We start from the raw sequence: 15948 nt of genomic DNA on the forward strand, positions 1-15948 counted from the left end.
AAAGTTTTTGTCTCAAGATTTTTTTTAAATTACATCTTCTCACTAAATGCAGCAAACGTATTTTTAAAAAAAACCATAAAACTAGTTTGGTTTATCAATTAGTAAAATTACAAAAATAAAATAGTCTCTATATTGACGTTTCTAACGTAAAATAACAGAAACATTTTATTTACTTTTACACAGAAAAAATATAAACATAATATGCTAAGATGCTTTCTTTATTTAAAAGATATAACTACTGAAAACTAGCTTTATGCTGTACAAACATATCAAAAATGTGATGAAATTAGTGTAAAATAACACAAAGAATGACAGAGGAAAAAGGAATTTTACTGTAATTTAACATTGATTTGTTTATTCATTAACAGACATGTTGTGAAATTACAGAGGTTATCACCACAAAACTGGTGGAGAAATTGTATCAATGTTTTTTTATGAGTGTATAAAATCTGCAAGTATTGTGTCAAAAGCTATCATTACGCTAATTTCACAGTTGATGTATTTCATATTACCAAAATTGGTAAAAGTTTAGTAAAGTAATAACAATAGAAACTATTGAACCAACTCTTCCCTCTCATGATATTAAGAGGAGAGCAGACTTGCTAGCAATGCTAATGGCTGAGGTGATGTTAGCCGTTTTAGCTTTTCAGCTACCTGTACAAAATAATTAGCATTAAGCAGTATGCCTCTTTGGATTTAGACAGATTTATCTATTTACCTATTTAAGTGTCCCCTGTTCCCACATTTGTTATTCTTTCTCTCGGCAGATTCATTATGACTTGTTGGTGTCAAGGGCTAGTGAAAAGGTGAGTTTGCACCATATGCGTTTTAGGGATGTTCAGAAATTACACTTATATTTACGTGAAAACCCTGAAAGATTATATATATATATATATATATATATATATATATATATATATATATATATATATATATATATATATATATAATGAAATTTGAAAATATAGAATGAAACACTTGAGTATATAGAATGAATGAACCTCATGTTTAGAGTTGAGGTTTTTCTGAATTTTCTGCCTTTACAAAATGGCATCAGCTGAACTATTTCAGTATTTTGAAGATTTTGAGTCTATATTGCGTCAACTTGAAGATCACATTTTCATTTCTAGCTCCCAGAATATTTTTTAAGGATTTTTTTGTTAAATTTTTTTTTCTTTTTTTTTACGGTGCACATTGTGAGATTTTGTTTTAATAGTTCAAGACCTTATTATGCAGGGGGGTGGCTCTGGCTCAGGTAGAGCAGTTTGTGTACTAATTGGAAGGTTGGTGGTTCAGTCGCTGCTGCCCCAGATACTGAACCTCGAGCTGTACCCAGTGCATACACAGGAGTGTGAATGTGTGTGAATGTTAGACAGAAGGCACTTGGACACAGAATAACATGCTTGCGTGAATGGGTGTGTGAATGGATGAATGCGGTATGTTGTATTAAGCGCTTTAAGCGCTCAAGTAGACATAAAAGTGCGAAGAAAAGCATTATATTAGAACCAGTCTGTTCACCATTTATCATGCACCCAACAGTAGTGAGATGCATACTGTTTCCTGGAATGTGCATGCATGGGACACTGTAACAGCATAAGGATCCCACAATGCAATGCAGACAAAACATATAATGCACTGAAAAATATTCACTGTAGCTGAGATCCAGTGTCAATAAGACTTTAGTTTAAGTGTTCATACTTGATTTTATTGTTTACATTTGTCAATAAATCAGTGGAGCATCTCAAACAAGATCAAACAAGGTTGTTTTAGCCACTGGCAATGTGTCTAAAACAAGAATAAATAAACTGGGAGGGGCACTGTCTCAGATTTTGGAGTTCTAATTTAGACAATACAACACATTCATAAATGAATATCTTACATCATAAAGTCTAAATTATTTTCACTTGTAAGGTTGTTATTTAAATAAATCTAACTTATACTGAAATCACTTACTTTCAAAGCAGCTGTTCTAATTTCATCTAAAATTGAATCTGACTAAAAGTCCTTACTGTAGCCACTTTTGGTTATAGTTTGGTGACTTTCACAGTGTTCTCTTTGCTCTCTTCCTTTTCTGACCTGCGTGTGAATATTGTCAGGATTACTGGGATGAAAACAAGGCCGTGAACCATCCCGATAAACATGACAAGAAAAAAAATCTTAAAAAATGTTCTAAAGGTGTTAAACTTTGATACAGACAACACTGACACCCCGAAAATGGTGGACAAGCCACCTTGGAGGACGGGGAACCCCAGATGTGTGAGAGCATCCACAGCCTTTGCGTTAGGATCCGTCTTTTTGCTGGAGACGAAGGCGTAAGACACGTGAGCGGAGAAATCGACAGTGAAGCCAATGCAGACGGTGAAAATGATCATGGATATGGAATCCAGGCTGATGTCCCAGAGCGCCATGAAGCCGGTCACGCCTACAGTCACTGAACCAATCGAACAAGTCACCAGAAATGAGCAGATAGGCTTAGGAATGAGCAGGAGAGAGACGATGAACATCACAGCTGCGATCACACCAACATTTTTGATCATGCTGCTCACTACAACATCATACTGGTCAAAGAAGATGAATTTCTGGTTATAGACTAATAAAGAAGCTGCTCTGCAATCAGCTGAGGTGGACCGAAGTGCTTTAAGTGCATAAAGTTCCATGCTGCCACTGTCAATATCAACCATCTGTACGAAAACTCGGGAGGCGTGGATGACATCTCCGGTGATGTTCACATCTTGCTGGTAGAAAGGGAATAATTCAAAAAAATGAGGGAGATTTTTGAGGAAGGCATCTTTATCATTAAGGGTTAAATTATTTGCCTGCCCATACAACAAATAAGAGTCCAGCCAGGATGAAAAAATGCCTTTATCTACAATGCGGAGCCCTTTAAAGTCCTCCACGCATGCCTGGAGTTCGTGCCGCTTGGTTTCATCCCAGTATGGAAAAGGCTCACTGATAATAACCATCACAGATGGGCCATAATCATAGAAATAATGCCGATCCTTCCTGTTGAATGTGTTAACAAGGGAGTCATCAGCTGCCAGGTCGTGAAGCTCAAACCCCTGCTGTACATGGAGGCATCCATAAATGCTTACAGCTAAATATGCCACAAAGAAGAAGATCACCATTCCCTTGACCCAGGGTTTGATCAAAAATGGGCCGTAGTAATCCTTAAAGAAATAGCTGACTGGTTGCATCTTCTCTGCTCCAGTGCTCTTATCAAAGTCACCTCCCACGCAGCAGATGCTGTATAGCTCAGAGCGATTTTTAGGTCTGTCTGATGGGATTCGCTTGCAGGTCAGCCAGTGCCTGTTGCTGCCTTCCCGCCGCCCATTTAAAGCCAAGAAGGCTCCAAAGAAGGTGATGGTGTAGATGTAACAGAATATGATTGAGGTGCTGGTGTACAAGCAGAAGGCCTGCATGGATGGGAAGTAAGACTTGACACCTATGAAGAACTTGAGAACATCGGTCACAGCGGTGATGGTGATGGGCATGATGGCTTCTTTGTAAGTGTGAGCCATCCTCTTTGGGACCGGGTCATTCACATGTGTGTGCCGCCAGTCAGACACCATTATGAACATGTTGTTCAGACCAATTCCTGGAAAAAAAGTGATAACAGTTCATGATAGTTTTACGGTACTCACATGACTCACATGCTTATAAATGAATAAAGTCACCACCTTATAAAACACCACTGAAACTTTTTTTATGTTGTCACCTTTATTACTTTTATTACACTTTTAATTACTTGGCTGGTTTTGCACCTCCAGCTAAAAGCTAAAACTAAAGTGTGGAAGGAAAGAAGCCAAGAGTGAATTTTTCTCACCAAGTAAAAGGAAAACGGCGTTTGCGACGGTGATAACAAACGGCACTCCGATGTAAAGCAGCAGGCCAAAGCCAGACAGAACTGCCAGCACAGCGGAGAGGATACCGAAGACAGCCACCCACACCTTGTTCCTCACATTGTCCAGCCTGCCAAGGAGGAATAAATTGTATTTAAATCCATACAGATGATAAAGATAACAGTGAACTGAGGGCAAGGTCCAGTTTTTCTGGGCAGCCTGTAAAGGATCATTGTTGGATGTTTTATAACAAAACAACTTCCTAAATATGACCTTTTATTGTGGATGTTCTTACAATTTGTAAAGTGAAGCTTGTAAAAAAAGCCTGTTGTTCATAGTTAATACAGAGGTGGCAACACCTGACACAATCTGAGCCATAAACCTGATAAACAATAGCTATCACACGCTCTGAAAATGTCCCGTCATAAAAAGAGAAACAGAAGGTAAATATACTGACCTGATTGTTAATTATTATCTTTCCCTGTTACTCAAGTTATATGTTATATTCCCTGTTGTTAATTATTACCTGGTTAAATATCCAGGAAAAAAAGATACGTGCCGCCTTAAAAATCTGTGGAATAAGATTATAAAAAATCTACATTTAAGCTAAATATAGAAATGTAGTTTTTTTTAAGAAAAATATGGAAGATTTCATAAATGTTTTTTAAATTGTATCTTCAGAAAGTAATCATTTGGTAAACATGGGCAGTTGTATGTTAACCTAACATGTAAGACCATGTTCTAATAATATTTTTATGTAAATTGAAAAGTAAGTAAGAATTTTACTGATTAAGTGCACAGCGTGTTGTTGATTAATTGAAGTTGTTAGTGATAATAAGTCAAGAAACTTTTAAAGACTCTACAATAATACAGAGAAAATCCCTTTGAGAAGCCACTTGGTGACAGTGGGAAGAAAAAACTCCCTTTTAACAGGAAGAAACCTCTGACAGAACCAGGTTGAGGGAGGGGAGGCCATCTGCTGTTACCAGATGGGGAAGAACTGCGGAAGCGAGTCAGAGTAATATTACCAATGATTAAATGCAGTGTTGTGTATAAACACAGAGTGATTGAGTAAAGATTAAATATTTGGATGCATCATGGGAGCCTAGAACTAGCAGTGTGACTAAAGGAGGATTCAGGGACACCTGATCAAGTCCTGCCTATACTGTACGTGTTGTCAAAAAGATAAATTATAACCTAATCTTAAAAGTGGGGAGGGTGTCAGTCTCAGAAAATAGAGGACATTTCATGTGACATGAACTGTTTTTAAAAGCACTGTTCACCATACGTTCTTATGTCTTCAAACAGTTTGAAGATAGAGGCATCAGCTGCTTTAAATATGAAAAATGGAAACAATGTTTGGCTCTGATAAAGGTAAAAAAAAAAATGCCTCCGATGTGTAACTCTGAAGCTCTAAAGCTCGGTAATTGAGATTGTGTTTCTTCAGTTGGATTATAAATCAAAGTGCAATAAAAACTTTTCCAAGTACAAAAGATTTAAGTGAGACATTATTGCTCTTTACCTCAAGACAAAACTAGGCCAGCAGCTTCTCTCTTTGACTAAGCTTCTGGCTGTAGCTTGATTTTCAACAACTAAGCATGTGAGTCTTATCAGTGTTTAATAGGAGGGGTGATAATTTGCACATGTTTTACAGCAACAGGAGCTGGGCACCTTGTAGTAATTGAATCAGTCATTAACTCCTCTATAGGAGGAGTTATTCTAGAGTCAAACGTGAGGCCATCTAACAGCTAAAACTGAAACTAGATCATGAGACATCCAGATCCAGGCCTCAACCTGACTGAAATGGTGGGACTTTAAGAGAGCTGTGCATAGATTTCAATGAGCTGAAGCAACGCTGTAAAACAATTGCTCACATTACTTCAGATTATTAAGGCTAAAGGTGGTTTTACAAGCTTCTGAATCATGGGGGTGTAGTTAGGTTTCCACACATTGCTTCAGATTCAACTTCAGCTTTTTGTTTGTTAAATTAATAAAGACACTGTTATACATTGATATAGATCCTGGTTATTCTTCACCTCAGGCTGTATTTCCATAACTGTTAAGTACCAGATTAGTTTTATTGTCCTTAGAATTTAAAGAAGGTCTATTTCTTTTTACTAGAACTGTAACTATGAATTCAAACTTCTTAATCTACATGAAAATAGCTCAAAACAAAAAAAAAAAGTTAATTGTACTGCACTACATGTAACCTGACCTGGGTCAGACAAGCGCTCTGCATCCTGGATTTTGCCACTTACTGCGTGACGGTTGCTGATCACTTCTTACCTCAGGCAGGATATCACAGAGACGGTGACAGCACAGGCATAAGCGATGAGGAATAGGGGGAAGCCATCTGTGGTGTGGCTGTCAATCTCATCCTGCTTGGATTTCGAGGTGTAGTAAGACACCTACAAAAGAGCACAGCAGAAGGAAGTCAGCTTGAGCGTTTAAGTCACAAAAAATGATTGCACATGGAAGTCCTGGCAGCTGTTACATCAGTGTTACTCAACAGTTTGGATTTAAAAGGGCAGTTCACCCATAAAAGTCAAATATTTAGATTTTTCCTCTGGCCTGTAATGCTTGCCTGTTCCTCCACTTAGACTTTTCTACAGTTTACTTCCAAAAACTAGGAAATTCAATCCAAACAGTCTATCTTCTCATGAATATAATGCACTATGTGATAGCAGTACAGTACTTTTACAAGAAACCCTGCAGAAATGTTTTTTGTTCTTCAAATCATACAATGTTAGTTCAACAAGGAAATCTTCAGACCTTGTAATGAGCATGTTTAATGTTGGAACACATCTGCCAACTAAAAGAAATGTGTGCATAGTTCACATTACAACCATTTTCAGGTTATAAATGACTTTATTATTCAGGAATACTTTCTTAATGGCTCAGTTTGTGATTATTCCATTTTTGTAGTTTCCTTTCATCATGAGATCAAGAGCTTGGTCCGCATAGCCGACAATAAGTCAGACTCGTTTCCAGTGCATGATGGACTCTGCCAGGGCTGCCCTTTGTCACTGATTCTGTTAGTAAATTTTATGGACAGAATTTCTAGGCCTATCCAAGTGGTGGGAGGCTTTCACTTGGGTGGTCTGAGAATCTCATCTCTGCTTTTCGCAGATGATGTGGTTCTGTTGGCTTTATCGGGTGATGGCCTTCAGATCACACTGGAATGGTTCGTGGCCAAGTGTGAAACGGTGGGAATGACAATAAACACCTCCAAATCTGAGGCGATAGTCCTCAGGTGGCGTGCCCACTCCGGGTCAAGGATGAGATCCTGCCCCAAGTGGAGGAGTTTAAATATCTCAGGGTCTTGTTCATGAGTGACAGGAGAAGGAAGCGGGAGATTGACAGATGGATTGGTGCTCCGGCTGCAGTGACGCTGTACCGGTCCGTCGTGGTGAAGAAAGAGAACCCAAAGTAAAAGCAATGCTCTCAATTTACCAATCAATCTACGTCCCTACCCTCACCTATTGTCACGAGCTGTGGGTAGTGCCCGAAAGAACGAGATCGCAGATACAAGCGGCAGAAAAGAGCTTCCTCTAAGAGAGGACTCCACTTGGCCCACTGAAGATTTAAAAAGTTATTTTCCAAAAAAATACAGGGGGAAGACATGAACTAGTTTGTGCATAAAGTGAGAGAATGTCAGTGTCAAACAACATAAAAGTAAAGTAGTTATTCCTAAATCATATTTTGTTTAACTAAATAAAATGAGGCTTAAAACTAGAATTACATTACAATAAGCTGTTAAACCATCACTGATAATGGCATTATGAATTAAAAACACTGTAACGTGACATTTTGTGGGGGTGTTTTTGCATGACTTTGGTATTTTTATGGAGTTTTTCCATGCTGTTGGTAAAGAGAACAAACAACATAAAAAAGGACAATAAAAAAAGAAACAACCACTCAGTGTGGCTGGTAGTTTTCCACTGCTGATGGCACGTACTTGACCTTCATCCAAATTGTCTTTAACTCAAGTAGAACATTAAACTGCACAATGCTTCCAATGCTTCTTTTTTGTCAAAAAGCTTTTGGTGGCACATTCCAATGAAGAAAATCTTTCTGTAGTCGGTCTGTGGTCAAATGTATCTTTCTGTGATCATTTTATGTTGCTTTAGTTTTGTGATTGAGGTCATTGTTTTTGCCCCAATTTTTGCAACCATGTGACTGGAAGAGTTTGGGCTAGAAGCACAAGTCTGCACAAAACTTTTTTATTTTTCAAAATTTATGAAAGATTTATTAAAAAAATAATAATACTCATTACCAAACACAAAAAGCATCATTTGATGGCATTGTTAAAAGTATTTGTGGCTTTTGCAAAGCATTTCATCAGTCATGTGAAAAATAGTTCATCGTAAATGCACATCGAATAAATACACCCAAGAATCTCTGTTTGCATTTAAGCATTCAGAGAGGTTATGTTACTTGCTTCAACTTTAAAGTTTAAAAAAGAAAATGAATAATAAAAACATGAGTAATGATGTGATACTCACATAAATGTGTTCGCTGTCTGTGTTGTCTGATAGGAGCTTTTTAAATTCTCTCAGCCATAATTTTGAGGCTTCAGCTGTGCTTTCCCGATCATCTAAGTAGTAGAAAAGTTTGACAGCTTCAGCATTTCTGACTGAGTCGCTATCATCTGTAATAACACCACCCAGCACTGCACCTAGAAAGAGTGGAGTAGCTTTGTGCATGTGGACTGGATAGGTGATGCTGGTCTGATTGGTTAGACTGTAGCTGAGGATTTCCAGGATGAGGTTTGAAACACACTCTCCGTTGGCTCTGGCACACAGTTCATTGAAGCCCAGTCTTCCATTGTCCACAGTGATATCAAGGATCTTATTGTTAAGTGAGATGATGTCCTCTAAAACAAGTGTGTCCAGTAGATTACGGCTGTTCCTGGCCATAGCAATGAGGGATGCAAAGCTGCCCTTGTCATACTGTCTGTCTTCAGAAAACATGGAGTAATTGTAGGGAAAGTTTTCTTTCACAAAGGCTCTGGTTGCCTTTGAGGGTCCTTTAGTTGGCGTAAACTGGCGCTCAAGACTATTGTCCTGTCTTCCCTCGAGAAAAATGAAACCCCCGCTGAGTGCTGCTGAGAGTAACACAGGAACAATGAAAAAATATAATGGATAGGATCCTACTTTTGATCCAAGATTTTCAAAAAGCCGTGACAGAGGCTTTGTCAGGCAGTCAGTGCGTCTAGAATCCATCCTTAGTGTTGCAGGGCAGTGACACGGATCTGTTGTGACTGCACACTTATAAAGGGTGTCAAGATAAGCTTAATCCTAATACTTATTGCTTCTGGGAAGAGCTACCCTTATTCCAGGAAAAACAAGATGACATGCAAATTATTCAGTGTTCAGTTTTTATTCTGTGACAGTAAAACGATAAGGCAAGCCTTTAGAATGATAAAAGGAAACAAGCTAATTAGTGAACCTAGACAAGGATTACCAAATGCTGACCTTGCTCTGACTTAATGAAAATAACCAGGGCGGTGAAAAATCCGATTTTATGACATTATGTTGCAACTATACCTGTAAAACTGTGTTATAACTATGTGACTTTATAACTAAATTACTTTGTAGTTGTGTCATGTCACTAAAATTACTTAAGAAGACTCAATGCTGAAGACAAACAAGCTCATAAAAAAATTTGATTACTTCTTAAATTAGTTAGTCATATCAAAGTATCCCTTTCTGTGAAGACTCTTTTGACATTTTGAAATTTAAAATGAGTGGTCAAAGCATTTCTGTCACCAAGCTGTAGCATGTAGCTCCTCTCCTCCTCTCCCTTAGCTTCCCTGCTTAGCCTCTTATGTCCTTGTCTAGTCTCGTGTTTTTTGTATTACTTATCCCTGGAACATTCTCTCACAGTCCGTTCTCTAAAACCTAAAAGAGGAATTATGGATTTGATCAACTGGTCCCTAAATGCAATTGACACCCCTTTCTCAACGAGAAGTTTGGCCTTGGGTGAGCCTGAGTGCTGAAGATATCTACCTATTCGGAACCATGGTAACAGGGTTCTGGCGAATCAGAGCTGGCTTGGCCCTGACTTATCGAAGAATTAAGAAAGCGAAACCGGCTGTTCAAACCCCCACAAGGCTGCCCGCTGGGATTGAAACGATGGGAAGAGGTGAATAAAGCCTTGATTGATTTCACTGATTGATTGATTAAAGTCAACTCCCTGTGAACTACTTGAACCTTCCATTGCTGCTGCTATGATGCAACCTAAATCTCCTGTTATGACCATTTGTACCCACTGACCTTAGGGAACATCGACTTCTATGTCAAACTGTCCAGATGCTGGAAATCCCCAGAATTACCACAAACACTCTGGTTTGTGGTACTCTGGTCTATAGTACACTTCTACAATACATTTTGTATCTCAAAATGTACTATAGGTGTATGAAGGCTTGCAATTAGCTGTGAAATTAACATAAATTCACACTTTTCTCACACAGTACCTTTGTCATGTACTTACATTTGTTGCTCCCAACCCAAACACATCTGGCCAGTGACCAGACTAAACATTATCACGTGGTTTGTAGTGACACATTTTGGTTCACATGGAGTTTTTGTGACCACAGAGACTCGTCCTCTGACAATTTTTAATTGATTGTAATTCATTATAATATATTTATAATTCAACTGCACGTGCACCCCAGGCAGTGTCCTTAAAGTCAACATCATAGAACTATGACAGGAATGACTATTCGGTCATTGGATTTCCAGCTAACCACACCTGATTGTAACCTAAGCTTCACACTAAATTTACTGTACTGCAGTGTTGTGGATTTTGTTATGTATTTGCCTACAGAGAGTGATTCTCAACCAATGCAAACATGCTTCCATGCAGTCCAAATGCACCTCACTCGACGTGGATGGCACTGGGCATCAGTCAACAGGAAACAGTTAAGGAATTGACAATGAAGTTCATCAGGAATGGGAAAATTTAAACAATTGATGATCAAAAATGTTCTGCGAACAACGTGCAGGCAGTGTTCCAGTCAGTTTCCTTCCAGCTCTTTGTGTCTTCTAACCTTGCTCTTTTCCATGATGGACCAACAACAGCACTTAAATTCAATAGTTGCACCATAAACGGTGTTATAGATGCTGCCTTCATCTGACAACAGATGTTCAGCAGGTAGACAGGCAGTTCCTAGCTGGGCACAAAATGCCGTGGACTGCCAACGTGCTACCACCACTGAACTATAATTTCCCCCATAATGTTTCAAGGGACAACTGAAGGTCAGTTATAAAAATGTGTTTGGAATTTAGCAACACACACAAGGTGTGAAAATCCAGGAGGATTAGTTTTACACTTCCAAGCTTGTCTCCATTGATATCATTTAACCCCTGTCATTCAGCTGTCAGTCAGAGCCCTGCCTTCGAGCCACAGCTCATATCTCATCTTGCAGAGGTCCTTCATGGGGTCATCAATTTCTCATTCTCTTGGTGATTCTAGCAGACAGTTGGCAGAAGACTGCTGGAGACATCAGTTAAATCAAATCTTTTCTTCAACTTGCCTTTTGTCTTTAAGGCTATTAAAGACTGTAAACAATAGACACAAACACTGGTGTTTGTTCTTTAGCTCTCAGTTTGCATCAGCATGCAAATGAGTTGTTCCACTCCAAAAGCTACCATCTTCAGATGGATGAGTAAAAGTTGACACTTTCATTAGCTTTTCTCTCCCTCCTGTGTTAGTGAATGTGTTGCAGAAAACCAGGAAAACCTGGCTTCATTTGATGTTGACAAGCAATGGTTCTACTCTGAGCTCCTCACCCTACCTCTAAGGGAGAGCACAGGCACCCTTCAAAGAAAAAACATTTCTAAACCAGTCATGACGACCTTTGTAATATCATAATCGTATCATTAACGAAAATCAAATGACGAAGATGAAAACCCAAACCTCCTAAACCCATACAATGTTTATATTAAACTTTATTATTAATGGCTTTCCACCCAAACACTCTCACCAAAGCACGCAACCAGCTGCCAAGAATTTAACTCAGATCTTTGCAATGGTGGGCGAGTGTTTTTACCTTTGCTTCAGTACCAATATTTAGTGCCAGAATTATATGCCAATGCTTTCCTTTTTTTTAATGTGCCAAGATGGACAAGGATTAACTGTTCCCCCTGTGGGTTTTATTCTTGGCAGAGTGGAGAAGACTCTGAAATAGCATTTATTCAAAGCATCAAGGGACAGTAAAATGACACTGAACCAATGCTAATGACTTTCTGTGGGGATGTTTGAAGCTGCAGTTCATTTATACAACAAATGAGTGTAAAATTTGAAAAGACAGGGGAAACATTCTATATTTTTACACACATTAAACTCAACCATGGAAAGGCTTGCAGTTTTAATTTGACTGTGCCACATTGCCAGCCACTTCATTAGAATTGCTATTGTAAATATCATATCAGCCAATTACATGGCCTCAAGAGAACTTGCTAAATTTCAAACCAAGCATCAGAATGAGGAAGAAGGATCTCTAAACTGGCTTTGAACCTGGCATGGTAGCTGAATCCAGATGGGCTGGTCTGAATATTTTAGGAACTGCTGATCTACTGGAATTTTTACACGCAATGCTTTCTATGGTTTACAGGGAATGGTCATAAAAAGAGAAAACACTCAGTGGGTGGTAAAAATACCTTGTTGATGCAGTAGGTCAGGAGAGAGTGACCAGATAGCTTACAGCTGACAGTAAGGCAACAGTAACTGAAATAAACACTTGTTACAGCAAAGGTATGCAGAAGAGCATCTCTGAATGCACAACATGTTGATCCTTGATGCAGAAGACCACACAGAGTATCACTTCTGTCACCTAAGAACAGGAAACTGAGCCTACAATTTGCACCATCTTACTTGAATTAAATTAAATTCAATTAAATTAGCTGAATATTATTGCTGACCATGTCCATCCTTTTATGGCCACAGTGTACACATCTTCTGATCACTGTGTCACAAAGTTTAAATCATCTCAGACTGGTTCCTTAAACATAAGAATGAGTTCACTCTACTCAGATGACCTCAACAGTCATCAGATAGCAATCCAACAGAGCACCTTTGGGATGTCTGGGAAAGGAAGATTTTAATCGTAGATGTGGAGCCGACAAATTAGCAGCGACTGTGTGATACTGATCACGTCAAAAGGGAACAAATGTCTGAGGAAGGTTTTTAACACCTCATTGAGTCTGTGCCATTAAGAATTCAGGCAGCTCTGAAGGCAAAAGGACAACACCACTGCTGATCGGTCTGGCCTGGCCCTGCTGAGATCCTCCTTGAAGTGTTTTGTTTTTTGTTTTTTTTAGTAGCTCCAGTGCTTCACCAATCGTATTCTATCATTTTTAGTTGTGTTTAGTTTAGTATGTATTCTTTTTTTTTGGCGGGGAAAAATCCCAGTTCCCAAACCGACTACAGCTGACTGCAGTCGTGCAACACTTCTTCATAAACACCACAGGTTAATAAATTACCTGGCAGTGCTGTTGTTTTATAGGTTATATAAAGAATCTTTATAAAAGCAAGCAGCTAGAAGCAGAAGCACAATCTCAACATGGTCCACTGGATTTTCTTTCTAAACTCCTGCGATGCATTCATTTCTTCTTCTCTTTTCTATTTCCCTTCACTGTTAAAGAGGAGTTTCCATTATGCCAGTGGTTCACATTAAAGAGATGGGAACAGGCTGCTACCTGCAATTCTCCTTGCTCACCCAGCCGTGGGTCACTAGGTGCTGAGCGACAGCTGGCTGTCTCGTTCCCTCCACCACTCACACACACTAACAGTCACACACCTGCACACCACACTCATGTGGTTCCAGACTCCTTCCCACCCATTCTTTACATTCACCTGCCAAGCAGCTTTATAAGGCCAATGTTCAGAGCGATACAAACCGCAGACACATAGGTGACGCACAGAATCAGTGCAGTGTGTTCTGTAATATATTCATGCATAGAAAAGCGATCAGTCATCCTGTAAGTGTGGAAGAACAAACACACACACACACACACACACACAATGTAAGCAACGACAAAGTGATTGTTAAGAAACAATACTGACTCGGTTAGACTTTTCTGATTGAAAAACAGTGGGATCAAGTTAGGAACACCAATGCAAGACTAAAGGTTCTAATAATGAATTACGACATTCCCTTAAGTAACAAAAGAATAAATAAAAATGAAGGTTTTATTGATGTATGATGTTTGATACAAATTTGAATGGGGAATACAGTCAGGGGCTTTAAATTTGTGTGTTTTGCCCCTTTTTTATACACTCTCAAAGTATGAGTGTAGGAAGTACAAGACAGTCATAAACATGACTGTGCTAAAAAAATACAAACAATAGCAACTACAGTTAATGGATAATGAAAAGGCAATCAAATGAGCTGATAAACCATAGCTCTAGAAGACCTAATAGGTACTACACACTGTGACTGTGATATTAAAGTGTTAACCAGATTGCCAGTTACTATTACAGAAAATACTTCTTCTCACTTCCTGCAAAGAGAGATAGTGATCCAGATCAGAGGGCATGCTAGCAAAGTGCTTTGTCAAATCCGGCCTGACTTTCCATCTATTTTAACAACTGCAGCCATAAGCAATCCTGCAGATCTATGAAACGTATCTTCCCCCTTCCTCTTGCCACAGCTGCTGAGGCAGCACCTGGATTTAAATGACTAGACTCATTTCTGAACGCCTGATGGTGACAGCTGAGGATGGAGAAATTACCCACAGACCTGTTTCTATTCTTTCTCATGTGAGAGGCATCTGGGAAGAATAACTGTAAATTGTTTCATTCCTTTATAACCACCACCTTAACAAGTTCACGTGCTGCATTCTTATCATCAAAATCCACGACGATACCATACAGTAAAAAAGTCTTTGACCACTTGTAGTTTGGTGATATTTTGTTAAGGAAATAGGAAACTTTAGTGGCCTTCATGAATAGTTCACAAGGACATTCACAGCTCTTCATGCCTTTTGTTTCTGTTCTCAGTCAAGATGATTGGGCCCTGAGGACACCAGTTAATGATCGATGGCGCTCCATTGTTCTTTCTTCTGTCCAGGTATGTTTTTACTGCACTGGCAGTGTGTTTGGGACCATTGTCATGCTGATAAATTAAGCCGTTGATAATTAGACACTATTCAGATCCATGGTGGATCAAAATCTGAGAAAATTTGACAAATCAGTTTTGACAAGATCGCCACCTTTGACTGAAATGCTAACTCCAAACCATGACAGAGCCACCATCATGTTTTACAGATGCCTGTAGACATTCTGAAAAGGGTCATGTTCAAGGACTGGACTGAAAATGGGTGAAAAAGCAGTCAATTACCAAAGATCTTAGAAAGCCCTTCAGAAAGGTTGGAGGACTATTGCTCAAGACCACTTTTGAAACAACTGCAAAAAAGTCTAGCTCCTTGGAATTAACAAATTTAAGAATCAAGTGATGGATTAAGACTTTTACACGGTGCTCTATATGTCAGAAGTCTGGTTTTTATGACAAAAAAAGCATTTTCTAGCTTATCGAGCAACTATTAAACTCCTCCAGGTTTACATGGTCAATACTGGAAAAAACGCAAATTACTAAGAAAAGATGAGGCGAATAAAACATCACTTTATAATTAAAAAATGATTTAACAGTCAGATTTTATTACTGCAGAAATGTGTGATTAAAGTAACAATATTGATTTTTACACCATATTTTACTGGTATTTGACCTTCCCCCTGCATCTACATCCATATACTGTTGATGAACGCAGCAGTAGCCAAGGGGTAGACATCCCCATCTAGTGAGCTTGGAATCCAGACTTTCATGAGAACAAATGTTGCATAATCAATAAATGAGTAATAAAGCTGTTTAAAGCTCTATTAGAGTATAATTTGTGTAAAATATGTTCATTTTTCTCAATCCTGGGGGCTCAGACAGATTTACCTTTTTAATTTGTCTTTAAATGCATTTTCACGAGGTTGCTCGCTCATTTGTTTCCCTTTATTGACATGTTAATCAAGATTTTAGGTTTTTTCTTTTGTAATGTGCAGGGGTGCACATAAGTGGTGCACATTTGCTGTCAAAATAAAAGACGTGCACCAGATA

General features: G+C 38.7%; 1 protein-coding gene across 1 annotated transcript; it reads right to left on the reverse strand.

Moving 5' to 3' along the window:
- Window positions 1-1149: 1149 nt before the first annotated feature.
- On the reverse strand, window positions 1150-9064 carry LOC146662454 (patched domain-containing protein 3-like). The gene is made up of 4 exons (XM_085417828.1): window positions 8345-9064; window positions 6126-6247; window positions 3824-3969; window positions 1150-3595 (listed from the first exon to the last, which is right to left on the reverse strand). Exons 1-4 carry the CDS (start codon window positions 9062-9064, stop codon window positions 2025-2027), a joined length of 2559 nt encoding a protein of 852 aa, XP_085273954.1. The 3' UTR covers window positions 1150-2024.
- Between the last annotated feature and the right edge of the window lie 6884 nt (window positions 9065-15948).

The sequence above is a fragment of the Rhamphochromis longiceps genome, linkage group LG9 (assembly GCF_057381845.1).
Source record: "Rhamphochromis longiceps isolate RC_006_pf linkage group LG9, R_longiceps_female_GT1.1, whole genome shotgun sequence".
NCBI lineage: Eukaryota > Metazoa > Chordata > Actinopteri > Cichliformes > Cichlidae > Rhamphochromis > Rhamphochromis longiceps.

Bases quoted from the DNA above. Each gene is read 5' to 3' on its own strand.
- LOC146662454 (XM_085417828.1), bottom strand. From the start codon at position 9,064: ATGGATTCTAGACGCACTGACTGCCTGACAAAGCCTCTGTCACGGCTT. The intron at 6,248-8,344 runs GTGAGTATCACA...GCTCTTTTGTAG, and splicing joins CAGACAGCGAACACATTTAT to GTGTCTTACTACACCTCGAA. The intron at 3,970-6,125 runs GTAAGAAGTGAT...CCTCCTTGGCAG, and splicing joins TCTGTGATATCCTGCCTGAG to GCTGGACAATGTGAGGAACA.